The sequence below is a fragment of the Leguminivora glycinivorella genome, chromosome 2 (assembly GCF_023078275.1).
Source record: "Leguminivora glycinivorella isolate SPB_JAAS2020 chromosome 2, LegGlyc_1.1, whole genome shotgun sequence".
NCBI lineage: Eukaryota > Metazoa > Arthropoda > Insecta > Lepidoptera > Tortricidae > Leguminivora > Leguminivora glycinivorella.
The window spans coordinates 22,165,982-22,193,156 of NC_062972.1; the positions used below are offsets into that span (position 1 = coordinate 22,165,982).

At 38.9% G+C, this 27,175-nt stretch overlaps 1 protein-coding gene across 1 annotated transcript in view; it reads right to left on the reverse strand.

The window, feature by feature from the left end:
* The window catches only part of LOC125237348 (cubilin-like), a 115,625-nt gene that overhangs the window by 15,460 nt on the left and 72,990 nt on the right, over nucleotides 1-27,175 (reverse strand). The window contains exons 4-18 of the mRNA XM_048144345.1: nucleotides 16,373-16,444; nucleotides 10,770-10,944; nucleotides 8,543-8,569; nucleotides 6,887-7,098; nucleotides 5,670-5,870; nucleotides 5,534-5,540; nucleotides 4,915-5,123; nucleotides 4,069-4,204; nucleotides 3,713-3,811; nucleotides 3,226-3,440; nucleotides 2,715-2,943; nucleotides 2,187-2,385; nucleotides 1,664-1,868; nucleotides 1,313-1,442; nucleotides 935-1,131 (exon numbers count right to left, since the gene is read on the reverse strand). Of these exons, the coding sequence (XP_048000302.1) occupies nucleotides 935-1,131; nucleotides 1,313-1,442; nucleotides 1,664-1,868; nucleotides 2,187-2,385; nucleotides 2,715-2,943; nucleotides 3,226-3,440; nucleotides 3,713-3,811; nucleotides 4,069-4,204; nucleotides 4,915-5,123; nucleotides 5,534-5,540; nucleotides 5,670-5,870; nucleotides 6,887-7,098; nucleotides 8,543-8,569; nucleotides 10,770-10,944; nucleotides 16,373-16,444 (2,313 nt within the window). The remainder of the gene's footprint in view (nucleotides 1-934; nucleotides 1,132-1,312; nucleotides 1,443-1,663; nucleotides 1,869-2,186; nucleotides 2,386-2,714; nucleotides 2,944-3,225; nucleotides 3,441-3,712; nucleotides 3,812-4,068; nucleotides 4,205-4,914; nucleotides 5,124-5,533; nucleotides 5,541-5,669; nucleotides 5,871-6,886; nucleotides 7,099-8,542; nucleotides 8,570-10,769; nucleotides 10,945-16,372; nucleotides 16,445-27,175) is intronic.

A 27,175-nucleotide genomic window follows, 5' to 3' on the forward strand; every position in this document is an offset into this window, starting at 1 on the left:
GGAACTCTTCTTAAAGTACGACTTACGGTGCATTGACCCCGACATAACTAGCTGTGACTAGTTGTACCTAGTTGGTAACTGTGATATGCTAATTAAACCAAAACCTTTTTTCCATTTTAAAGTAGGTGTCATCAACATTTTACTATGGGCCACTTGCACCAAGGAAAATGGAGGGTTAACCCACCACCATTTTATATGGAATTTGACAGATGGGGCTGTCACTAACCCTGAGTTAAGTGGTTGGTGCAAGTGGGCCTGAACCGTATGGTGTGTGTATACATGATACACATATTATTGAGGAACAAAGAGTTTGGTTTTGTCAATAATTAAATATGTATTTGTATTTTTATAATAATTGCTAAATTAGTAGTGTAAAGAAATTGCAGATTTACCCAACACTCAAGATATTCGTTAAGTGAAATAAAAAGGTAAGGATTTTGACAACCAAGGCTAGGGCACGATAGTTATATCAAAAAAGTATACCTACAGGCGCCTAGAAGAGTGGACGCATTTCACTTAAATTCAATATCCAAGTATCTAAGATAACTTGTCCGACTAGCGCCCAAAGGCACTCTTCTATCTGCAATATGTTTTCAGAGTTATGATGTGAATTTCAGACTATCCAACAGGCAGTTCAAACAGCATCCGTATCAATCGATAAGCAGTAAACGAAATTTAAGATATACGAACGAAAAAAAAATTCGGGGATACGATATGGATTGAATACTTATGTCTGTGTAAAAATAAAGTGACGTTTCTTCGAACAAACCATTTTTGCTACTGACATATCCAATCCATATCGTATTATAAGAGCTAAATGATCTAATCGTATTTAAAGTTAAAATACAGAATCGGTCTCGGCCTCAGGGCGCTGGTCGGACGCACGCGGGCGTGTAGTGTGTGTGTGTGTGTGTGTGGTGTGTGGGATACTAACAGTGCGGCGCGCGGTGCTTGGGCGCGGTGGCGCAGTGCTGCAGGCCGGAGCAGGCGGCGGCGGGCGGCAGGCAGGCGCCGGCGCACTCGGCCGCCCACGCGCCCAGCCGCGGGCACGCGCCCGCCTCCGGCACCGTCACCTCCGTCCACACGGCGCGCCAGCCCGCCGCGCCCACGGACTTGTCCGCCACTATGAACCTGCATCGCACGGGCACGAGATTTAGTACGGGGACCGGAGCTGCATTGCGTGACACCTATCAGGCACTTTTGCTCGAGTTCGGATGATATTTTTTGGCTATATCGGAACAGATGCTGATGGTAGTCACCACCGCAGGATCATACTCTACACGTACCTACAGGGGTTCCGGTGGATACTCACGAGAGGCGGATGGAGTTGGAGGAGGAGAGGTACTGCCAGCGGTCGCCGGGCGCCTTCTCGCCGCACAGCTCGAGCGGCGGCCCCGGCGACTCGTACCACAGCCGCAGCACCGCCGCGGGGCAGCCGCGCTCTGAAACCAAACGAATACCCGTCAATACAATAACACTAGATGTCACCGAAATGTATGTTGCGTTTGTCACGACACTCGTGATATCTGATGTAGCAGCGTCTACTGACAAGGCCTCAACTTGACGCTAAATGTCGTGCGTTTTGTCGTACGGCAGCGGGAATCGTGGCTCCACGCCCGATACGTTGCCAAATATTAATGTGTACATTGAGTTGTTTTCTTACCCGTGAGATGTCCCTCCACAGCGAAGTGGTCGAAGTTGAGCAGCAGCCGCTTGCCGGGGCGCGCGGTGACGAACCAGTTGCAGACGCGCGAGGCCGTGCCGCGCGCCGGCGGCTCGTACGGCAGCGGGAACCGCGGCGACGTGATCACGCCCCACTCCGCGCCCGACACGTTGCCGCCGCAGTCGCCGAATATTGATTTCGCGGGCTGTAACACAGAGATATGCGCCTCGCAATCACTTGCAAAGGCCATCCATATTGCACCATAATTCTAAGGCTAGGTAAGAATGTCTGAAACCGGAGCCGAAAACACTGTACGCACTAATATGCGGCCTGCGGCAACCGCGCGCGGCTAGCCGCTTAGTCGCCTTTACAAAAGCATTTCAAAAAGTAGAAACCTCAAAAACTCTGCAAAATTACTAAACCTCCTACTTATAGAAGTCACAAAGGCGTCAGAAATGGTGCAAAATCAACCTTTATCATCCTCTGCCTGAATAAGTATCAAGTTAGTAATTTAAATACTTACCTCAAAAACATATCTCGCTTTGAACCCAGAGGCCACGTTCTCGGCATCAGTGTGCAAGGCGAGCCGCAGGCCGAGCGCGCCGCGCGGCGAGCGCAGCGGGCCCGGCGTGGCCACGCCGCACCAGCGGCCCAGCGACACGCGCGAGCCCTCGCGCCCCGTCCACCACGCCTCCACCCAGTCCTCCGTGCACGTCGCGCCGCTGACACAACACATATTATTACACTCTAATGTTATCTATGACATAGCTGCGATACCTATTTGCTTATATTCGTACCACATGGGGAGTTGGGGAGGTACAGTCATCAAACTCGTATTCGTTTAGCACTTTGCGTTCAAACTTCTAGATGTAGGATGATCAAAGCAAATTCTAAGGTACTTAAATTTACTCTAATTACTACATCACTAGAGTGAAGGCATCGTTATTTATTGAATGCTTCGAAGCTCTAGAAAGTAACAGCTTAGCGCGACATTCAAAATTAACCGTATGCTGAGCTGATAAACAAAAATAGGTCGAAGTTATGCACACACCCATATAGGCCAGCCGTGGCGTTCCAAGCGTCGGCCCTCATCTTGAAGTGGTCGAAGACGACAGTGACCTGCTCGTTGGGCGTGGCGTCGAGCGTGTAGGTGCAGTTCATGCGCGAGGGGTAGTTGGAGGGGTAGCGCGGGGAGTTGAACTCGCCCCGCTTGCGGGCCTCCGAGCGGTACGTAAACGCGCACTCGCCGGTCGGGGCGGCTGTGCCCGGCACGCGATATTCTGAAATTTTGCGCGATGAGCGACGAGATCACTGTACAAGTTTACTATCTTTACACATAAGTAGATGCAATGCGTGAAGTATCAGATGGTATTCTTGCCGTGAAACGTAAAAATCATTATCTGATTCCCTTTCCCTGGAGGTATCTAAAGTACATACAAAAGGAACCTATTGACGTACTGTGGCTACCGCCAAAATATTATTAAGGTCTGTACACTTGAAGCACTAATAATGTCAGTGCATGTGTTAAACTCTATAATTCAAAATGCAATGTGTTTACAAACCAGTCTCAAATGTGTATTTGGCCTTGAAGCCGCGGCCCTGCAGCTCGCCGGAGCTGAAGACGAGCACGAGGCGCGGGCCGTCGGACGTGAGCAGCGGCGGGTAGGGCGGCTCCGGCGACGCCTCCCCGCACAGCTCCGCGTCGTGCTTGTCGTACGAGTCCGTGGCCTCCTGCCCGCGCAGGTACACCTTCAGGTACCCGTCCGAGCACGCGCTACTGCAAGTGCCAACAACGACACATCGGTCAGCGAGCGATTTTGCTTATTTTCTATACCTAAATTTACATTCCATGCCGGCTCCGCATGCCTGGTGTTTGCTACAAAGTTATAAACACTAAACATGGCATACCTATCACCTAGGATTAACATAGGCATACGTAAAACTAGGCGATCTAGTGATCGCCAAAACACAACAGTCATTCATTTATTCACTATGTGTTTATTTGTTTGCTGTTAAAAAATAAGTATATGTATGAGTCAGAAAACTTACTCTGGTTTAGGCTTGTCCGATTTTGGTATAGAAAAGTTCTGAAACTCCAGTCGCACCCTTTCCAAATTTTGTGAATCTTGCATACCATATATAAAATATCTGTAAAGGAAATACTTCCATTGTGCATCTGTTAAATTCATATTCTCAATTTATCATAGTATGGTTTGAGTCATGTTGTATCTTTTAGTCACTTGCACGAATGTATCAGCGAGAGAAACATTGTATGAACGCGTCGAGAATGTAACTGAAAAGTACATATTTGAAAAAGGAGTCGCAAGCTTTCCGAAACTTGGCCGAACCAAAAACTGAGTTTTAACGTAAAATTATATTAGTATTAGTATAAATGTTTAACTTACCTACAAACAACTTTTTGTATATAGGGGAATGGATAATTTGGATGGTACACGAATCCGGAAGACTCCTTCTTACTGAGGATCTTCTGATCGCACTCGGAGCCCCTAATGTGCTCGGCGTCGTGTTTACTTATAAAATCTGTCAACAAATTATTATCATTAATATCTGCTCATGTTTTGTCTAAAATAATTTTCATGAACAGTTAAAATTGCTTCTCATAAAAATTGGCCAGCAAAAAAACATCATACCACGTATAGTTCGGGAAATATAAGTTTACTATATAGTAAATGTTCAAATTATATTTCCCGAAGTATACCAGCGCCATATCGTGACTTCTGGAGACACTGACAGATCGGAATGGTATCGCTGTTATCGTATGAAACAAAGTTTCTAAGTATGTTCTAAAAACAACAACAAAACTAACTGAAGAACTTTGGCGTAGCTGCTACGCCGTAGCCAGTTAGTCCGCATTTGACTTATGTTACGAATATCGTGATACACGTACAGGACACTTCCATATACACCTGCTGTCTGTGAAAATGACATATGCCTTATTCTGTATTATCGGATACCTCACGCACTGGACAGCCGTGCGGGTTTTCATCCAAAATAACAACCGGATAAAAGAACACTAACCTAACTTAACAAAACTCTCCGAGAACTCGAAGGTCCCCTTGAACCCTCGGTTCTGCGTGTTGAGTAGAAGGTGACGAGGAGCCGTTTGTCACTGAAGTACAACACGAGAATCCGCTGCTGCCCACAGTACGTATACCAACAGCTGACAGTGACACAATATATAGCGACATCCCTCTTACTAGCTCGGCGGTGCTGATCGGAAGAATACTGACCTAACTTAACAAAACTCTCCGAGAACTCGAAGATCCCCTTGAACCCTCGGTTCTGCGTGTTGGCGGAGCGCGGCAGCGAGTAGAAGGTGACGAGCAGGCGCTCGTCGCTGGAGTACAGCACGAGGTTCCGCTGCTGTCCGCAGTACGTGCCCACCACCGCCGACGTGTTGTCCGGCCCGTCGTACACGCGCACCCAGTCGAATGGACAACTGTAGGATCGAAAAATATAACAAATAGTAAAGGCAGTAAAGCCACCAAGTAATAAACAGAATGTTTGGTTGAATGCGTAAGAGATAATAGGCACAAGCTTGAATAAGGTGTGCATTCCAAATAATTGTTGTAGTATACCTAATAGTGAGATAATTGCAAAATTCACATCAGTTAGGTACATTCGATGACTTTCTTTGTTATCCAATGACTGTTGCTTGTAAAATAAATTAGTACTACTACTGAAAATCTGAAAATTCTGAAATGTCACAGAAAACATTATAGCCCCACGAAGTGGTAGTTGCAGGTGAGCTCCTTGAGGTACACGCCGGGGTACGTGGGCGAGAGCAGAAGCCCCGTCTTGCCCTTGCTGGCATCTTGGTTACGGTATAAAGACATAGGTAACACTCACTGCGGCCCTCCGAAGAACAGGTCGAAGTCTCGGAACTCGAGCCGGATGCGCTGGCCCGGCAGCCCCACGAAGTGGTAGTTGCAGGTGAGAACGTGGTATATCTTGGTTACGTATAAAGACGAACACTCACTGTGGCCCTCGAAGAACAGGTCGAAGTCTCGGAACTCGAGCCGGATGCGCTGGCCCGGCAGCCCCACGAAGTGGTAGTTGCAGGTGAGCTCCTTGGGGTACACGCCGGGGTACGTGGGTGAGAGCAGCAGGCCCGTCTTGCGTTTGCTGGCGTCGATGATGAACGAGCACATGGTGTTTGGCACCGGCGTGCCGATCTCGAACTCGGCTGGAAACAAAATTGCATTTGTTTACGCAGTTATCTACTGTTACTAGAGTATGATCGGAAAGAGAAGAGTCGTGTACTACTCTTATTTTTCGCACAGACTTATATGAAGATAAATATGTAAAGCCAAATATGTAAAGTAAATACATTTTTTTTTATAAAATAGGTCTTCAACATGGTATATATATGTCGGTATATAAGTTGCACAAAATTCCTAGAATACCTACAAAAAAGTGGCTATTATTTTTTGTATTCTAAAGTGTTCGCTAATTAACAGTGCCACGTGATGGGAATACCTACAGCTCGCTTAAATGTTAACGGACACGAGCGTCGGTTTTTCGCCGAGTACAAAATAAACCCGCTTAAGCTCGTTATCCGAGTCTGACCAGCTACCTGCGGACTTAAAGCTAAGCCGTAATATACACTAAAATATATCACGCTGTAAACGATAGCTTAAATGAAATATTTTGCCACAAAACAGAAAAAAAAATATGTATTTGTTAAACCTTTTTTTTTTAATTATAAATGGGCTAACTCTTGACCACAGATTACCCAAAGGCAAAGACGCGGCCTACGATGGAGTGAGCTCGCCCAGAAGATGCCTGAATGGATTCAAACGTGATTCAAAAGACATACAGGGAAGTAGTAACTTAAGCTAATAATTGACCAATGGGAAATCTGAAAGATGTCATAATGTCATTCGAATATCCTGTAATTGGTGCAGGCGAGCTGCTGACCAACATCGTTCAAATATCGTTCTGATGTCGGTCGAGTTCTAATTTAATATAAGTAGTGTTTCAACGCAACCTAGGTACTAACTTTAGCCACCCCCAGCAACGTGTTATGGTGCTCCCACACTGGGCTGTTATAAATGTTATATAACATTTATAACATCCACTGTTGGAGTACCATTATACGAACAATCACGAACTTTGACCGTATGTCGCCCGTTTTTCGACATAGCATAAAACTCTTACTAAAACTAGCAGGTACTGATAGGATAGGTATGTGATACTCACAGGCGTTGATGAACTGGTAGGAGCCGGTGAAGAGCGATGGCGGCGTGTAGGGCTTGTCGGTGTAGAAGGAGAGCGCCACGGCGCGGTGCAGCGACACGCGCCGGCGCGGCGGGATGGGCCCGCAGTAGCGCCCGCCGAACGCCGAGTTCACCAGCTCGCCCGCCTCCAGGGACGCCATCTCCGAGTATATGTCCATGTACTCGTGCATGCATCTGTGTTTCATTTATGGTTTCATTATATTTAATGGGAAATACACCACTAAGGGCCAGTTGCATCAACCACATTTGACAGACACATTATCGTCACGCAGAAGACGTCTATGGAACTTCCCATACTTACTATAAAAAATTACGAACGCTTTAACGGAGACAGACGGTTTGATGCAACCGGCCCTAAGTACGTAATAACAAAAAAACATCTGCACCCTTAACAGTATGTCGCAGCGAGATAAATCAACGTTTTCTTCTAATCGTATTAGGGCCACTTGCACCAACAAAAATGGAGGGTTAACCCTCGGGTTAACCTACCATTTTATATGGAATTTGACAGATGACAGCCCACTAACCCTGAGTTAAGTGATTGGTGCAAGTAGGCCTTAATGATATAAGGACGGATCTATCTCGAAGCGACATATTCTCGTCTCACGCCAATCATGTGCTAACCCTGCAGGTTTAGAAAATTCTTAGAGCGACTGGAAGCACCGTTTTGTAAGCGGCTATGAAAATATAACCTACTAGTCTCTCACCAACGTTTTCTTAGCGCTATGCTCGTAGCTAATCCTTGCGTTTACCCGCTTTGTAAAGGAAGGTCGCTACCACAGAGAACCTGCCAATCGAGTAGTCGGCACTCAATATTTTGATGTGAAAGTAGTTTAGCAGAGATTTGCGGGCGTAGCACACTATATAGTTCTATAAACTTTATCGCATCGGTGCTTCCCTAGGCCCTATGGCACTAACAAATTGCGAAAAGGACGGCTTGACATTATATCGTTTTTATCACGTGACCATGCTTGCCTAGTGCCGTAGCCGAATGGCATTTCTGCGATGCGAAACGAAAACGAAATGCCGCGAAAGGTAGTCGTGCCAATACGCAAGAGCGACAGAGATAGATATCTACGAGCGTTTCGTGACCGTTTGTGCCATTCGGCTACGTACCCTAATCATCTGGATGCAAGAAGATTTGCAATTGAACTACTAAATGTTACTCGTACCTATATCGACCTTTTACTTAAAGACTGACCAATCTCTACCAGAGGCCTCGAATCCGATCCACATATTTTAGGAATAGTGTTAAATAAACGAGTATCTCAGCCAGGGTCGCGCTGTTTGACCCAGTTCCCGTCCGAGACGGAAAACATGTTTGCGTCGTCTTCATTTCCGCTAAGGGTTACCGACGTATTAATAACTCTGAAATCTTTCCTCAATCAGCAACAGTGATATATTCATACCGTCGATGTTACCTAGCTCCGAATAAAAAAATATTGATAAAAGAAGTGCGCGCTTCCTGCGCGTTACCTACGTACAGTTTATTTATACTTATAGTCATTGCTATCGGGGAAAGTTTTGCAGTATTTTGAGCTGCTAATAGTACCCTACGTAAGAAATAATACTACGTAATCCAAAATGTTAAACAGTAGGTGAAATGTAAGGTACTCACGCTGGTAGCTCTCCCACCGCGGCGCCACTGAAAAATAGTAATTAGTCATTAATTAGTGGTAAACAATAATGTTTAAAACAATTGATATACTTATTTAATGCATTTCCTAATAAACTAAATCTACTAATTTGGACGGTTTGTGTAGTTTGTATGAAATTTTAGACATGGGCATTAAAATTTATCGCGCTTTTCAAATAAAAAAAATGTAAAGCAACAATTTGAAGAAATATACAAGTGTATAAAATACGAATAAAAAAAAAGCTTTATTGATAAATACAATACAATTATGACCACGCATACAGTCTGACCAAAAAGAGTAGAAATTATATAGTAACTGAACTGAGGTAAGTACGGAATTTGAAACGCACTCATAATACCTAATTGCACCACTATCATCGTACAAAATGTTATGCTGGGGCTGCCGAGAAAAGAATTTTAGACAAAGCACTCGTATTTTCAGAGCTCTGATGTTTTGTTAAAAACTTTACTGGCATATTTCGCAGAATATACGATTTAAAACAAAATGAATAACTGATGAAAGTGAGCTCGTTGAAGCTTTGCATTTCTGAGAGCGTAATTAAAATGCCTGCACATAAAGTCTAATCCTATATACCTAGCCACAGTAGTAATTTTTCTATTCCTTGTATATAAGTATTTATATATTATATATATCGTCGTCAAAGTATCCACAATACAAGCCTTCTTGAGCTTACCGTAGGACTCAGTCAATCTGTGTAAGAATGTCCTATAATATTTATTTATTTATTATTCCAGTCGGGGTAGTGACACGAGTCTTCATCAAATAACAAAACATTCATACAAAGTCATGGTAGGAGGGTAAATATAATGATGTTTATCGAATAAATGGGCCCGGATAGGCATATGTGGTAGGGTGTGTAATGATTGGTATAACTTTTTTTGGTATAGTAACATTTGATATAACAACATTTGGTATATTCTTAAAGGATATAATCACTCATTTGACATAATTAACATTTGGTATAACCTCAAAAAATCTACTTTTATTTTGTATAATCATTATTTCGTATAACAATTATTTATAATAACCGCTATATGGTATAACTATCTATTGATATACGACTAGTATAATATAACTAGCAAACAGTATAAATCATTTCATGAATTAATTTTATTCTTTTTTTAAGGGATCACAGTTCTAACCTAAGTCCTAACCTAGCCTACTTTTCTGACAGTAGATGTATTTAAGGGTCACAGTTCTAACCTAACCCAACCTATTTTTCTGGTAGCAGCGCGTTGTGTGTAGGGGTCATAGTTCTAAGCTAATCTACTTTTCTGGTAAATGATGGATCTAATTTATTGTACATTTTTTTTATTCTAACTGTGCTTTGGAAATAATTAATTTGTGTTATACAATTTATTTAATATCGTAAATAAGCATTATACTAAAAGTATGTTATAATAAATGTTTTTCGAAAAAATGATCATTATATTAAATAAGAATTATACAATTTGTTAGTATATTATTTGTTGTTATATGATTCAATAATTATATCAAATGATCGTTATAACAACTAAAAATATATCAAAAAAGTTATATCGATCGATACGCACCCTATGTGGTAGCGTAGGATATAGCTGATGTCATTAGATATCTATAGAGCAGAGCCCAGCTAGGGACGAACCTCCACCTTGCAGATAACCACCGTCAAATACTAGACCCCTACTGATAGCATTGTGTCAGACCTCAACGAGAGGACCTCAAATGTTAGTTTCTGGAACGCGCATGTAACACCCCTGGAGTTGCAGGCGTACATGTACAAGCGCGGGCCGTAAGTTTTCTTGCCACAGATATACCCCCTTATTCATAAACGTTCACTAAAGTTATCACGCCGATAAAGTTCGTTTGTCTCTTTCCGACTTATTGGTGTGAAAGAAAGGGACAAACGAACTTTAGTGAACTTTTAGTAAAATTTAGTGGCTTGATAACTTTAGTGAACGTTTAGTGAACTTTAGTGACTTGATAACTTTAGTGAACGTTTATAAGGGGGATAGTATGTATTAAAAAACATACTCGGGGGCTTGCCTCGCAAGTCGAACGTGCGGAACGTGTACAGAAGGTGTACAGGCACTGGCGGCTGTGGTTGTTGGGGTTGATGAGCTCGGGCGCGTTAAACGTGCCATTAGTAAAGCCGTCTCGGTTCATATCGTCTGGTCTACAATATTGAAATATAGAGGGAATACTCACTCGGGGGGCTTGCCTCGCAGGTCGAACGTGCGGAACTCGATGAGCGCGCGCTGGCCCGGCGCCGCGAGGAAGGTGTACAGGCACTGGCGGCTGTGGTTGTTGGGGTTGATGAGCTCGGGCGCGTTGAACGTGCCATTGGTCAAGCCGTCGCGGCTCACGAACGTCTGGTCGCACTCTGGAATACAAATACAGTTGTTGGTACTCCTGTTCGGAAAGTTTACTACTTTAGAGATTTCGTACATCGTACATTCAATTACGGTGGGTTAATGTGGTAGTTTTGGTAGCGCTAGGTTTCTCTATTTGACGAAATTTGAATTTATTCTTCCATGCCGGACTAATTTCAATCCTTATTGTCTGAACAATAATATATCAACTTGCGTTAAAATGATATTCCGAAAGCATGTGTGACTACAGTATGAAGTATGTGGCCTGAAAGACCCTGATACGTTTAGGCAAAAGTTTTTCTCAAAAAAAGTCACGATTATTAACTACTGTTTCTTTATATCAAAAATGGCACGGAACCCGCTCCAGACTTTCACCCCTCCGCCTAGGGCGAGCTATTAAAAGTTCCATTAAATAACACTCCTTAATGAGGTTTTTAAACGCCTAACACGGGAAAAATGTAAGCGAGAAACAGGCCGCAAGTACCGCGTCTTCCAACGTCGAGGTTTCATTAAAACTTTTCATCATGCCAACGGGAAAACAATTTAAGTAATGTGAATTTTAAATGCCGGCTGAGATCATTCAGAGCGGTTGCACTAGTTTTAAGCTGCAGACGCAGGGGTCATGAAATGTTAAATTTTGTTTGACGTACAAGTCATGTTATGTACAAATTTCCGCAGTTCAGCGGAGTGAAGAAGCCAGAATGCCCAGAATCTTCTCGCGACGGGTCCTTTTTAGATAGAGTTTTTTTTTGTATTTAGTTTAATTATATTTATGTATATCGTATATCGTTGTTTGAGTAGTTGAGTAGGTACTCACGATATAAGGCTTCTTAGGATTTACAATTAGGTTCATCATTCATCATCGGTAAGAATGTCAAAACTTTCTTAAAATTGTCTTCACAGGTAGTGTGTGAACTGAACTAAGTATATAAATTGTGTGTCTTAGTAATATTTATCTTATTAGGACATAATGAACACCTACGTACTATTAAATAGATAGCAGTACTTTGCACCTTTGCGTACAAACATAAAAAATATAACTTGTGCTCGTTCAATATTTTCACAATTGAATTGTAACTAGCCTCATAGAAGCTGTATATTTTACGCTAGGACAGATTGGCACAAGACAAAGTGCGAGTGCTCGTGACAGGAGACCATTAATTACTAGACAAAGCCAGCGTAAGTGGTTCATTTACATATTTTACATGTTAGACACGATGATAAGTGCACCAGACTTTATCTCCGAGCATTAGAAGCTATTGTTGTGTGGCTGTTAATGTAACGTTGAACGCGACGTAACATAGTCGAGTGCAATATTATCGGGTAAACTATTAACGCTCATTTGCATGATGACTTAAAATGAAAAACCGGCCAAGAGCGTGTCGGGCCACGCTCAGTGTAGGGTTCCGTAGTTTTTCGTATTTTTCTCAAAAACTACTGAACCTATCAAGTTCAAAACAATTTTCCTAGAAAGTCTTTACAAAGTTGTACTTTGGTGATTTTTTTCATATTTTTTAAACATATGGTTCAAAAGTTAGAGGGGGGGACGCACTTTTTTTTCCTTTAAGAGCGATTATTTCCGAAACTATTAATATTATCAAAAAATGATTTTAGTAAACCCGTATTCATTTTTAAATACCTATCCAACAATATATCATACGTTGGGGTTGGAATAAAAAAAAATATCAGCCCCCACTTTACATGTAGGGGGGGTACCCTAATAAAACATTTTTTTCAAATTTTTATTTTTGCACTTTGTTGGCGTGATTGATATACATATTTGTACCAAATTTCAGCATTCTAGTGCTTACGGTTACTGAGATTAACCGCGGACGGACGGACGGACGGACGGACAGACAGACAGATATGGCGAAACTATAAGGGTTCCTAGTTGACTACGGAACCCTAAAAAGTGATGTGAATATGGTATGCTCGTATTGGTTATATCGTGGCGGATGCTGGCTCTTACTTTCTAGCGTTGTGCGAGCATTTAAATTCCTACTCGCATAGGTTTTAGCCAGGCCATTTTACCTTCTCGGGTCAGACTTTAGACCTTTATATTTTTTCTACGTAGGGTACATACTAGTAGAACGCGGTTCAAATAATTTCTAATAGGAAAGGTTCCTATCATTTAGCTGACGTAACGATAATAAGAACTAGTTGAACCGACAACGTCTAGCGATAAAGCCAATGTAACTGCAAATTTAAGGTAGATATGTGTCAGAAATGTAGTAACTAGGGCGTGCACAGTGTGTATATACCTATGTGTGTGTGTGCCTACCGTGGGACTCAGTCAATCTGTGTAAGAATGTCCTATAATATTTATTTATTTATTTATTATTTATTTATTTTATATACACCGTGTTCGGCGTAGGTAAATTTATATTGTTATAAATATTATAAAAACACGTCAAGTTTAACTGAACTCGATTGTAAACTCGTATGAAATGGAGGTGAAAACTGTCAGCAATAACGTTCTTCGGTGTCCGGCTTAGCTCGAGATCGCGCCAAGCTAACTCGGAGCTGTTAGAGAGGCCATTAAAACTTCTCTACACGCGCGACTCGATTAGCAAGTTCCTCGGGATTTACCACTCCGGGTGATGGAAAATGTATCCAGTGTGTTAATAATCTTCTTTTGTTTAAAATATTTAGTTATGTACCTATTTTAGGATTACCAACAAACAATATAATCATAATTGTCTGGTGTTAATCGGCAGATTTAATTCACCAAAAATTTTAATGCCTAGAAGCAACCATAACATCTACCTACTTACGGTAGATATACCTTATATTTGACACGTTCGCTCCCGAAGGAACAGAAGATTTATCACTATAGAACGCGAGGAAAATTCTAAGTGGCATAAAACATTAGTCAAATGTCGATTCCACCAGCCAACCGGAGGAAACAACGAAAGGATTATTGTGTTAAGTTTATCAATAAAACATATGGCTAGCATTATGCTGAGCCGAGACCATTTCGTGGTAAACTATTTTATTGATACTGTGTTTTGTTTTATTGTTCTTTAACTATTTTTAAATTATTTTCAACTTTAACTATTAAAATTGTTTGCAGGTAAACTTAAAAACCCTACATTCGAAAAGATGTCAGATAGCACAAGTCATCTTTATCCACAAGAGTGCAAACATTTCATACTAAAGTTTAGCATGCGATATAGCTGTTACAGTTCATAAATACATGATACCAACTTAATCATATAATTGCAAATCGATGATTTGATTTAGCTTTGACGTTTTATAGGCGACGTATTTTCGTTCAAATGTATGAAAAATGTTGTGTTCAACTCGGCTCGATTCGTCTTAACCTTCCAGGCTTCAAAGAACCATACCATAAACAGTTTTATTTTCATGTTTGCACTGAAACTGCATATGTGTGGTTCAGTATTGGAATTTTTCGCTTGCTCGGGTATCAATATTGGCACGTGCGGTTAAACAACTACTTTGCCCCCTTGTAAAACAAATAACTATTGTATTGTTGTATTGCTTTGAATGTGTTTGTACAGTTATGTTTGTTTATAACGAATAAATTAATTGTACTGTATTGTATTGTAATTTAAGTTAAAACGTAATAATTCATTTATTCTGTTTTGTTGGAAATATTTTACATACTCACCTATGTTGGACATTTAGCTGGGCCCTATCCTACCGACTGCGCCATATAAACTTTTAACAATAAAACATCATTTATGTTAATACTTTACTTGTTTTTTTGGTGGTTGTTTGCTATATTTATTTGCTTATTTTTTTGCGGCGGGAGGGTAGGGATAAGCACTCATTAACTAGCACGTCATATATTCGCAGATTGGCAAATGATTTTCCTAGATTTTGAGTTAATACTTCGTTTATTGTTTTTAATTTGGTTACATTTGTCTGCATCCGAGTGAAGCTCTCAGTATCTCACAGTTAGTTTATTTTTGAAAATACATCGTCTGTAGTCTGTACTAAAAAAATGGCACGCCACTATCTATCTCTGTAAGAGTAGGTATTGGATCACTTAACATATTTCTAGCTGTACTTGCGTTTACATTAACGGAACACTATTACTGTTTGATCCTATATTATAATACAAATGCTACTTTCTCATTTATTTTTGAAGAAAACAAAAGCCGAACTGCAGTGGTGTTGAAAAATAACAACGATTCGGACTCCACTGAAGTTGAACTGACAACTTGACTCACAGACCACCCAACTAGACGGCCCTTACAGGGCGATTCGCGGTCACCAAGCGTATGAAAAAATCAAGCATATTTATAAAAGTTTGCAACGCGCGCGACACCGATTAGTAGCGTCCAAGTATACGACCCGCTAACACTGTTCATGTCCGTGGGTGTTCTGTGATTTGACTGTACGCCGTAGAAATACACGTCCCACCTGTGCACGGACTGTTGCTGATAATATGTGTAGTTAGGAAAATCAGTATACAATCATCATCCTCCATGCGTTATCCCGCCCCGGCATTCGCCACGGCTCATGAGAGCCAAACCCCAGGCTCTCATAAGCTTTGACAACTAAATCCCAAGATTTGACATAAGTATACATTATACAATATTACACAATAATATTAATGCAAACGCCAAACGTTATCTGGTGATTGTGCAGGATTGGATTTGACAAAGCCATCATGCTGGGCACGGGGTATTAAAACAAAAAGAGTAACACAATGGACTCAAATGAAACCATTTTCGAATGCCATTTGTTTTTAAAGGATATAAAAACACAAGGTCAACAAGCGGACAGGTCACAGGTGGCAACATTTTTATCGAAATGTGATAGGTACTAATCTCGCGGCAACGTATTGGCGCCCTGCCGAATTTTTTTTCATTTCCGTAATATCCACGTAGCAACCGAACGAAAAGCTCAATAATTAATCCTTTTAATGTTATATATTTACCTATTTGTAGTGTGCAGATTTATTTTAAAGATCAACACTTTTTGTAACATAGGTATAGGATTTCTAACTAGTGCTTGTGCCACTTAAAGTTATATCATTCGTGCAGTGTATCGGGGTTGAGGAAACATTCAATTTTATGCTATAATAAGATCTCTCTTAGATTTAAAAGCGAAATCATAATTTAGGATAGCAGTAAAACGTGTAATAGACATTTACAGAAACACTCCAGATTGCTTGACTATTGTCTTGTCCTCTGCCTTAATTAACCTGTCACTGGATGAGAAGCAAGAAAATGTGTTGTATTTTTATTTAATAATTTTTATCTTGCAGTTGGCTACCTGTACTTAAACCATAATAGTGTTATTTAATTCTTAACAGTATTAATTATTTGTAAGCGACCCCAAACCCCAACAGATAGATAACGTAAAAAAAATATGTGCTATGTTCTTGTATATAACTGTAGATATATGAGATAGAATGTGTACCAGAGATCTTATTAAAGCGTTTAGTATAATTTATGGAAGACGTACTTGGAAGTTTAGTAGGCGAGGGATCCGCGAGCGCGGCCCGGCTCGAGAGCTCCAGCGAGTCGCCCGCGACCACTGCACAGAAACATCACGTTACAATGCTGCTCACGACCAGGTCTTGTAGCCAAGAGTACTACGATCATTTTCAGAATTTAGGACCCCCCCAATTAGCGAAAGTCGTTAACAAAAATTAACTCACTGCCAGTTTCGTCACGTTAAGCATGAAATTTCAATTAAAATATTGTTTTTGTGTTAATTACATAAACTTTAAGCGATAATCTACATTGAAAATGTGAAAAAAGTAAATTTTTAGACAGATTTTATGCTTAATTGTCGTCACAAAACTGACAGCGAGTTAATTTTTGTTAACGACTTACGCTAATTGGGGGGACCCAAATTCTGAAAATGCTCCTACTATCGTTGACGCACCGTAGCGTATCGTAGTTATCTCTCTCAATCGCTTTCCCGAATTGGCGCGACTAAGCTAGTTGCATATCAATCGCCGCGAAGCGTCAACGATTGCACTTTTGGCTACAGGCCCAGAACCACCAATCAATTCCTGCACTTGCTTTTATGATCTTTAACTAATGGTACATACATACATACATACAATCACGCCTGTGTCCCATGAAGGGATAGGCAGAGCACATGAAACTACTCAGGTTTCAGTGCCACTCTTGGCAAATAAGGGGTTGAAAGAAAACGAAACTGTGACATTGCAGTGACAAGTTGCCAGCCTCTCGCCTACGCCACAATTTAACCCATATCCCACAGTCGCCTTCTACGACACCCACGGGAAGAAAGGGGGTGGTGAAACTAATGGTAACCCTGTTTAATACCATCTGATACTCGCCCAATTCAATTGGTGGTCGGTAAGTTGTATAGCTCTGTTGTCGTATTTAACTTACGAGTGACAGAGTGCAATTTGAATCGTGGTAAATAGTTATTCTTCTGCTGTGGCTTTATTTGGTTGGAACCTTGTAATTGATTCTCTAATATGCGCCTTGTTAACAAGGTTTTATTATGGACTAGCTTTTACCCGCGGCTTCGCCCGCGTAATAAAAGTATTCATTAAGATTTTCATTTGGATCCGTAGGGACCGTAGGTTTCTCTGTAGGTATATTTATCTGCGATTATTTCGATTGCACATAATACTTTTGCTTGCAATGATTGTAGAAATATTACACATCGACCACAGCGTAGGTAATTCTATATACGCTGGGGAAACCTTTATAAACATCCCACATAGCCCGTATTTCGACACTACGATCGGTGGGTAAAAAGTACTTTTTTCTATTATCCCTTACAATTTTTTACATTTTGCTTATACTTATCGCAAACGTAATCTTCAAGCAAGCAAACAACGATCGTCTTAGAGCACATTGATTGTAAGAGACCGCCGACCGATTATCCGTATCCCGCTAACGATACCCATATTATCCGTATCCGTATCCGTATCGCTATCGCTATCGCTATCGCTATCGCTATCGCTATCGCTATCGCTATCGCTATCGCTATCGCTATCCCTATCGCTATCCCTATCGCTATCCCTATCGCTATCCCTATCCCTATCCCTATCCCTTATCAAGATGTTTAATGATATAACACTTTAAGTTCTCGCGCTTTGTACACATATTTAAAGTCACATACAGGTCGAACGCGATTAATTAACATTATTTTTACCTTTTTCCCAACGTTTCGGCCAGGTTGCACTGGCCGTGGTCGCGGAAGACTGACGTCCCAGCAAAATGTCACCGGAGATGTAAACAACACAAAACTACCCGATATTAATTTATATAAATGTTCGGGGTAGACAAATAAATATAATCTACCCGCTTTTAGTTAATGTTTATTTCCCACCATGTTTATTTTAAAGGTAAAAATAATGTTAATTAATCGCGTTCGACCTGTATGTGACTTTAAATATATGTTTAATGATTTCTTATCAAGTGCTAAAATATAAAGTTTCATGGTTTTATCATTTAAAATTAAGAAATCCCATACAAACTTTCAACCTCTTTTTCAACCCCTTCATCCCTTTTTTTCGAAATAAAAAGTAGCCTATGTTCTGTCTCAGGGTCTAAAGATTGTCTGTTACAAATTTCATCAAAATCGGTTGCGTGGTTTAAGCGGGAAAGCGTAACAGACAGACAGACAGACAGACAGACAGACAGAGTTACTTTCGCATTTATAATATTAGTATGGATGGATAGTATGGATAGTATGGATTAGTATGGATGGATAGTATGGATATATTCAGTAAGAAAAACGTTTTTGACGTGAAGTGTTGGAACGTTTTTACTGTACAGTAAGCTAGAAAAGTATACATATAAGTAGGTATTGTAAGGTACGAAACTCATTTATGACCGTACATAATTAAGCATAAAAGTATTTTGTATAAATTTGCTAAAAGCCAGTGCAGTTGTTTAGTAATTTAAAACTATTCAAATATGTACGAGTTGAAATGTTGTATGCTTGAGGACAGCTTAAACTTGGGATATAAATTTTCGTAGCGCGCGAAGTATACCAAGGAGTTTAAAATGGCAACAATTTATAAATAACCGAGTGAACGTGGACGAAGTTCAGCTCAAGTTTGGGAGTACCTAAGGCAGGATGCAGGTGGCTTTTTGTTAATGAGAATTTAATAAGGCCGCCAGACTTTTTAAACATGTTTTATTCAATAGAAAAACAGCACAGACTTTCGATAACTTACTCGTTTCGTTACTATATATGTACGACTTATATCGGCCTTCAGATCATTGAATTTCGTCGAACGGCGACTATACATTTAGGCAAAGGAACTATATACTTACGTATGTAGGTAAATACAAGTCAATGTGAGGCCTTCCATAGTAATTAATTTAGATATTTTGTCATGAAAGAGAGATTTTTTTATATCCAGGGTATACAATTACGAGTATATAATTACTATGTTAAATCCCTACTTATTGTGATCGGTATGCTGCTTCGATACGCGCTAATACATTTTATATTCAAAATATGTGAAAGCATTCTTTTTACTTTATTGGTAAACACTTAGTAAGATAAGTACATTATAAGTAACAGGCCCCACAGCAACCAAAAGGTAAGGAGCATTGAGACACTTGCCAGTGTGGTTTAAATCCGCACTGATGTACCCCAAAAACTGAAAATGACAGTAAGCGTTTAAGTTACATGAAATATATTAAACGCCTCAACCAATCTTCATCTTAAAGTTTTAGGAGTAAGTAAGTTGGACACTTTGACTGTTGTGCGGGTTTGTTCGACCGGTAGCTGTCACTTTGATTTGCTAATCTGTCACTTGCTTCGCATAAGGGCATTTTCACGAGAACAATCACCAAAAATATTTGATTAAGGTAGGTAACTTTTATGTTTTTCATACTCAGAATCACGAGCCCTTTCGATCTAGAACAAAAAACAAGAGACAAAAATATAGTCCCAAAATTTTCTATTATTTTGTATACTTTCCACTTTGTAGCCCCCGTACAAAGTGTTTCAAAAATGGTAACGCAGTGCAAAAATTAAATTAGGGACGCTTTTCTTACCTAGTAGAATCGAAAGGGCTCGTGATTCTGAGTAGGAAAAACATTAAATTACCTATTTTGAAAAAAGGTTTTGAATCTTTTTTCGCGAAAATGCCCATAAACCTTTAAAAATAAAAACCGGTCAAGTGCGAGTTGGACTCGCCCACCGAGGGTTCTGTACAAACTTTCAAACTCCCCAGTTAAAATAATCTCATGTTTTCACATAACTCTAACGACTTGACTAGAAGACAAAAGAATAGGTACTAATGAGCATTATTGTGTATAGCGCCATCTCTCGGTGAATTCGCTAACTAATTTGCGCGACCATAGTATGTTGGTTTTTCAGGGATTATTCTTTATAATGTTAACCGATTTAAACAATTTTTACTTTATTGGAAAGAAGATGATTTACGTAACATCTCGTATTAATTTGAAGTACTATATACATCCGCAAAGGTGGGTAAATTAAAAGTAAAAATGTGAAAAGTTTTTTGTGAATTAAAAAAAAAGTTTTCAAGATACAAACACGATTATATTTTTCCTGTAATATTTAGCATAAAACCAATGTTTTCTAAAATTTTCATAATTTTTCGTTGGTAAACTTCGGAGATAAGAGGGGTGGGGACGGTATTTTTTTTTATTTGCCCCCCTTTCATTTTGGCCATTTTCTACAATTAAAATTAATAAATTTTAATTGTAGAAAATGGCCAAAGTAATGTAGAAAATTATACCTTCTATTTGTAGAGGTTCACAATATTCACAACTATTCCAAATTTCAAGTTGATAGCATTAGTAGTTCTCGAGATATTTAGGAATGTGACAGACGGACAGACAGACGGACAGAGTCGCACCATAAGGGTTCCTGTTGTACCTTTTTGGTACGGAACCCTAAAAATGTAGCCCTCGATCAATTAATTATGATATTTGTAGTTAGATCTATAACGTAATAATTTTGTAATTCCTATATCATGGTGCTGCTGGTCGACGTACCTATCATATAAGTTGCAAAATTTCATGGTCTAAGAAATTACTTGACAAAGTGAACATTTCTATTTTTAGGAGACAAACAACCAGGCGGATCGCCTTGACTGTATGTTTTATTATTTATTCTTTATTATCAACTTAACATTTCTAAGGATGTTTTTAAATTAAAGGAATGTTCTTTAGTTATAAAATATGTAATATCGCTCGCAGACGTTTCTGCATGATAAAAAACAAATTTCTAAGGATGATTTATATAGGATTGACAATAATCATACTAAGAATCGTACCTCATTTTTTTAGCGCCACCTATTAAATACTATCATAACTACACTGATGATGCCAACAAATTTCTTTTTTTTTTTTTAATGTGTATTGACGTGATGTCATGATATTAAAATATAGAAATATGTCATTTGTTAATACAAAAAATAAAACTTGCAAAAATATTTGAGGAAAATACGATTTTTGCCACTTCCAGGCTGTGAAACAGCGCCATCTAGTTTTATCTCTAAAATGCCCATACATTTCAGTGGTTTACATTTTTGTATGGGCTTTGTCAGTCCCGGTATACATATAGTCCTTGACATTACTATTGCATAATATTCGCCCTCACTTACAATGTCGTCCACATAAGATAGTACCTACCTAATGTGATTTCTAAAAACTTCGTTTCGTTAGCGATACTCAATAACATTGGGTCCTTTGTGCTCCAACCTCGTTGCTTGCTGGCCGCCCTTCCGGTCCAAGCGGGCTACTATTTCCGTCGCAACAAACAACCGACTTATAAAATCTACTTCTCAAACCCTGAGAAATATTTACTTTCGAAATCTTATTATTCGCTTACTGAATATAGGTACTTTAATCTATAGTTTTTGCTAACTAATTATGTACTAGTTCGACACAACACAATTTAAGAATTTAACATAATAAAATAGTAGAATATAGAAAGTGCAGTAACATGCCTTTTGTTTTGATTCATACAAATCCAAAAGTATTGGTACTTATGACGACCGGTCTGGCTCAGTCGGTAGTGACCCTGCCTGCTAAGCCGCGGTCCTGGGTTCGAATCCCGGTAAGGGCATTTATTTGTGTGATGAACACAGATATTTGTTCCTGAGTCATGGATGTTTTCTATGTAAGTATATAAGTATGTATTTATCTATTTAAGTATGTATGTTCGAGCCGATATGTAGTTTTGTTTAGGTTAGTTACTCGATTTCCCAATAGATGTCGCTGTTACAGATGGAAACTAGATAACGATAGTTTTTGTACAATATATGCTATGCTTTAAGAATTTTGGGTAGCAACGTCAAGCTATGCTTAGTTTGGGGCTAAGTTGATCTGTGTAAGATGTCCCCAATATTTATGTTATTTATTTATTTATCTGGTACCTTGTGGGAGTTTATAAGCGCGGTTCCGGCACGGACAACTTTGTTCACATCCTGTACGGCCGTAGGGAAGTTACTACCTGTACTGTGGACTGCTACATGCTTTTACAAACATATTGACACTGCCAATATCTTAGCAGTAGTAGGTAGGTGCGCTTTTATCTATGTACTTTATTTATTTCATAATGCATGGAGAATTGAGGAACTTCAATTTAAAAATAATATGTTTGTCATGAGCTAAGTACTTATTTACCTATCTTCTTTTTACTACATGTGTTGTATAAAAACATAAAAAGAACTTAAACTACTAAACTTAATCTATCACTGAATAAATATATGTACATAAAAATATTTACAAATAAAAAACAGGAGCAAGCTCGGCCCTCTTTTTACTCATTTGTTAGTCGTATACCTCGAAATTAAAAAATCCTTGTTTGCTTTTCACCTATTCGCGTTTTGCCGCATATCGTATTTTGTTGTAGCGTGTAATATCGATGCTTTATTTGTTACTCGCATTTGTCTATATTTTTAATAGATTTTTACAACAGTAGCAAATTTTGATGCAACATTATTATCAATAGCCTATTTAGTTAACCGCATATATTTTCAATAGATTTTTACAACAATAGCAGATTTTTATGTATAATTTATAGCGTTTATCACTAATAGCCTATTCAGTTAGCTGCAAATATTTTTAGTCGCATTTTACCTGGATCGCATATTGTATTAATGGTTTAAAAAAAAGGCTATATCACTGGGATATAATAAGTGGTCAACTGGACATATATCAACATCAACATTTGCATTAGTAATATTTTATTAGTAATATCTTGGTAATATCAGTGATATGCACAACGAGGTTATATAACTAGGAGAAAAACTACAAATGCGAAATGCATTTACAAAACAAAACTATAGAGGTAAAGTGCTTGAAGGAAATATCACGATATCTAATAACGCATAACAAATAAATATCTATTGAGGTGAAAAGCGACTACAGTGAAGAAAGGCAGGGAAATAAATATACTATGAATTTTATACACCATTGTAATTGGCAACTAAAAATCATACTACAAGAAAAAAATACTGTTCAGAAATTTTGAGTGAAAAACTACAAGGATTTTTTGATTTCGAGGTATACGACTAACAAATGTTTTTACTTAAACACTTGTTATTGTAACTTATCATTCAATACTATCAACAGTTCTATCATTTCAACAGTCCTAAAATTAAAATAATCTGCAAACTATTGTTATTTCAGAAGTTAACTGGAACAATATAGCTTTTACAACTTCCAATGTTCATTTTCTACACAAAAGAATTAAGCTTGATTGAACAAAAACGATTCAGCAATAATTAATAATCTTTCGGATAAGTTTCATTTGAGCTTAAATAATGGAAAAGGTAATTCATCATGAGTTAGACATTCTTCATGGATTGTGCTGAATGGAGTGAGAGAAAATGAGCTTTATTGTTACGGGATAAGACTGTTAATGGAAGCAAATTATTTAGTAGAGCAAACTGTATCAAGTTAGTTAGTTAGAGTTAGGGACCGTTGGGGTTGTTGGACAGTTGCCGATCACGGCTAGAGATAGACGTTATGGTCGCGTTTTGGAATGTAATGAGAAAGAAATTGTGCTGTTCTTTGCTAAAAGCAAATTGAAAATATTACTAAACTATTTCAGTGACAAAATAGTTCGGTTACTTACAAACTTTTTACGTGTCTTTTAACTGTAAACACTTAAAAGACCATTGTATATTATGTTGTATAAGTGCGAACACGGAATACGCAACTGGCATCAATTTATTTCGGTTGTGTTTTTATTTCTGCGAATTGCCTACTTTTCTAAGGTTAGGTGAGAATCTTTTGGATTACAATTAAAACCTGAGTTGTTGAGTAGGTATTTATACCAGCAGAGATCGATCTTCGTTGCTATGTATTGTTCACAAGATATGTGATTTTATTGTAACAAAGTAATTAATGGAGAGAAAGATAATCTCAGGCGAGATATACTTAAAACCCTGTTTCCCGGTAAGTTTACCAGTATGAAGCCTAGCCATCAATTGATCTGCAATACTACCCTAATAGGTAAGAGGATCCCCGCATTCCCTGCGCCCGGTGACGCGGCAACTATGCACCTCCCAAGCGACGGGAAAACTTTTCAGACTGCCTTCAACAATAACGATACCTATTATTTTCCATTGAACGAGAAATGTTAGTTATTCGCATCGCATTTGTTTCGTATCAAGGTACTTATCCAAAAGGATAAAAAATATTTTGTCTAAATAAGAGCACATACTTAGTTACAGAGAGTCTAGAGATGTGCCGAATAAGGACTTTGCCGAATACGAATATTCGGCCGAACATTCGGTTCAGCTCTTACCGAACCGAACATTCGGCCGAATATTCGGTTACGCCATATTTTTAAAGGGGATGTTCATTAAAACCATTAAATTATTGATAATGGTTACATATGTTACTACAATTATGTTTTTATGATTTAGTGGATAACTAAAACTTAGTAAAAAAACACTGAACTCTTCTCAACTCTTAAACTACGGTTTTTTAACTGTTTGTCAAAATAATTGTATTTATATTCTGACGCATAGGTTTGTCTCTTTTTAGCAGTTCCTTAAAAAGCTACTAAAATAGGAGCTTATTATCCAATGGAATACGTAAGATCTTCATTAGTTATTTACTTTGTTAATTCGGTAAATATTCGGCAATGCAACCGAACTATTCGGCCGAATACGAACATTGAAAAACTTGCCGAATACCGAATGTTTACCGAATATTCGGCCCATCTCTATTACAGACTATCCACACGCGAGAAAATGTAAAATCTAAAGAATTTGCAGAATACCTTAGGTACTTTATTGAGTAGTTTCAAGATATTATAATAATTATGAAATTAGCTCACAAACATTTAACCTGTGTTGTGACGGGTTAAGAATTTCACCACCCCCTTTCATCCCGTGGGTGTCGTAGAAGGCGACTATGGGATATGGGTTAAATTGTGGCGTAGGCGAGAGGCTGGCAACCTGTCACTGCAATGTCACAGTTTCGTTTTCTTTCAACCCCTTATTTGCCAAGAGTGGCACTGAAGCTTTAGTGGTTTCATGTGTTCTGCCTACCCCTTTATGGGATACAGGCGTGATTGTATGTATGTATGTACTGTGATAATTTTATCACCTACTTTTAATTTTTTTTTTCTTTTTTTTATTATCTGCAGATATAATCAAGTAGGTGATAATTTGCTAGCTATCAAAATTTTCTTTCTATATATGTACATACTAAGTATGCAAAATATATGTATGCACACTTACCCCCTTATTCATAAACGTACACTATATTTATCAAGCCGATAAAGTTCGTTTGTCCCTTTCCGACGTATTGGTGTGATAAAAAGGGACAAACGATTTTTATCGGCGTGATAACTTTTGTGAACGTTTATAAGGGGGTTAGTTTAGTATCTAGAAATCAAAATAAACCTCGTGGTACAAAAGAAAGATTCTTTACTAAAACTGTTAGATTGTGCTGAGGCACCAACTTTGATTAATGTCAGACATTGATGGGCTCAATGTTTGGGCAGCTGCACTCGCTGACGATGGTATTCCGCCACAGAATGGCAACAGTGCACCGGAAGCCGCGCCATCTTGATTGTGCCGGATATTGGAGTGCCTCCCGTCGTGTAATTGCCGAGATATTGATTCTATCTCCGATACATGCTTCAGTACATTCGAAACGCCTGGTGATAACGATTAGTTTACAATTATTTTGTATAAGTGCAAATTGGTCAGCTATACCTACTCTAGAAAAAAGAAACGATAATATACCTATCATGCTCGTAGAGTTTTGCGTACCCTTAACAGGGGTTAAAGTTGTTGTGGAATAAATATATAGAGATGCAAAATGTTATTTATATAAGAACGCTCAATAACACACTGAGTGAAATTTGCATTGTGAATTTAACAAGTTCGACTTGTTGCGGGTTTATCTGTTTGAAGCAAAAGTATTTTAGTAAACGGAATAAATCACAATATTGATGATACAAGTTGAATTTGTTCGAATTACAAGGTCAAACTTGTTAAAGATATTTGATTGAATCAGCCAAACATATGTTTAAAACAATATGTGTCATGTTGCTTTTATAAAAACGAATTGTTGCTTCAAATATATTTTTGATTCAAATGACGAGTAACTTGTAGAATGTACTAGTTACACTTAACAAAATCTAACTTGTTGTTTGAACCGAAGAACACGTAAGCGCTATTTTAACCAAAAAACTTGTTGAACGAACATGAAAACTAGATGTTTTTTCTCTCAGTGCAGTAATCTGATCACTAAGGTTTTGTCATACAACCGTAACTACATATTAGCAAAATATTGTTTTATAATTTTTTTATAAATAGGTAGGTAAATTTAACATGTTGAAATAATATGTTAAATCCCTATACTTAATAAGGTGGCATTTTTCGTTTAATCTGACACTATGATGTGGAGCAGTGTGTGTGTGTGGTCAAGTCGGGCGAAGGGACATGGCCCACGAACCCTTTTTACTCCGCTGTGTCGTGCGGGATATTAATCGTTCTAACCTTCTATTCGCCTTCGTTTTAAGAGTAATGCATGCAGTAAGTACTTTGTTACTGCTATTTGTATTTATTAAACTGGGTTTCCTTCAAATAGGCTGCTAATTATTGTGGCTGAGCTGTAAGTTCACATTTTTGACACATTTGTTTTGAAGTATGTTGCGATGTGGCTAAGACGTATTTTGTTTGCCAAATGTAGCGATTATTTACGAATTGGTTGAATCGATTAGGCCCTATGTACAAGGAGGCGCTTAAACAAATATACGATTTCTATCAACTTACTGAAATGTCATTTGAATCGAAATGACAGACTCTGCCAC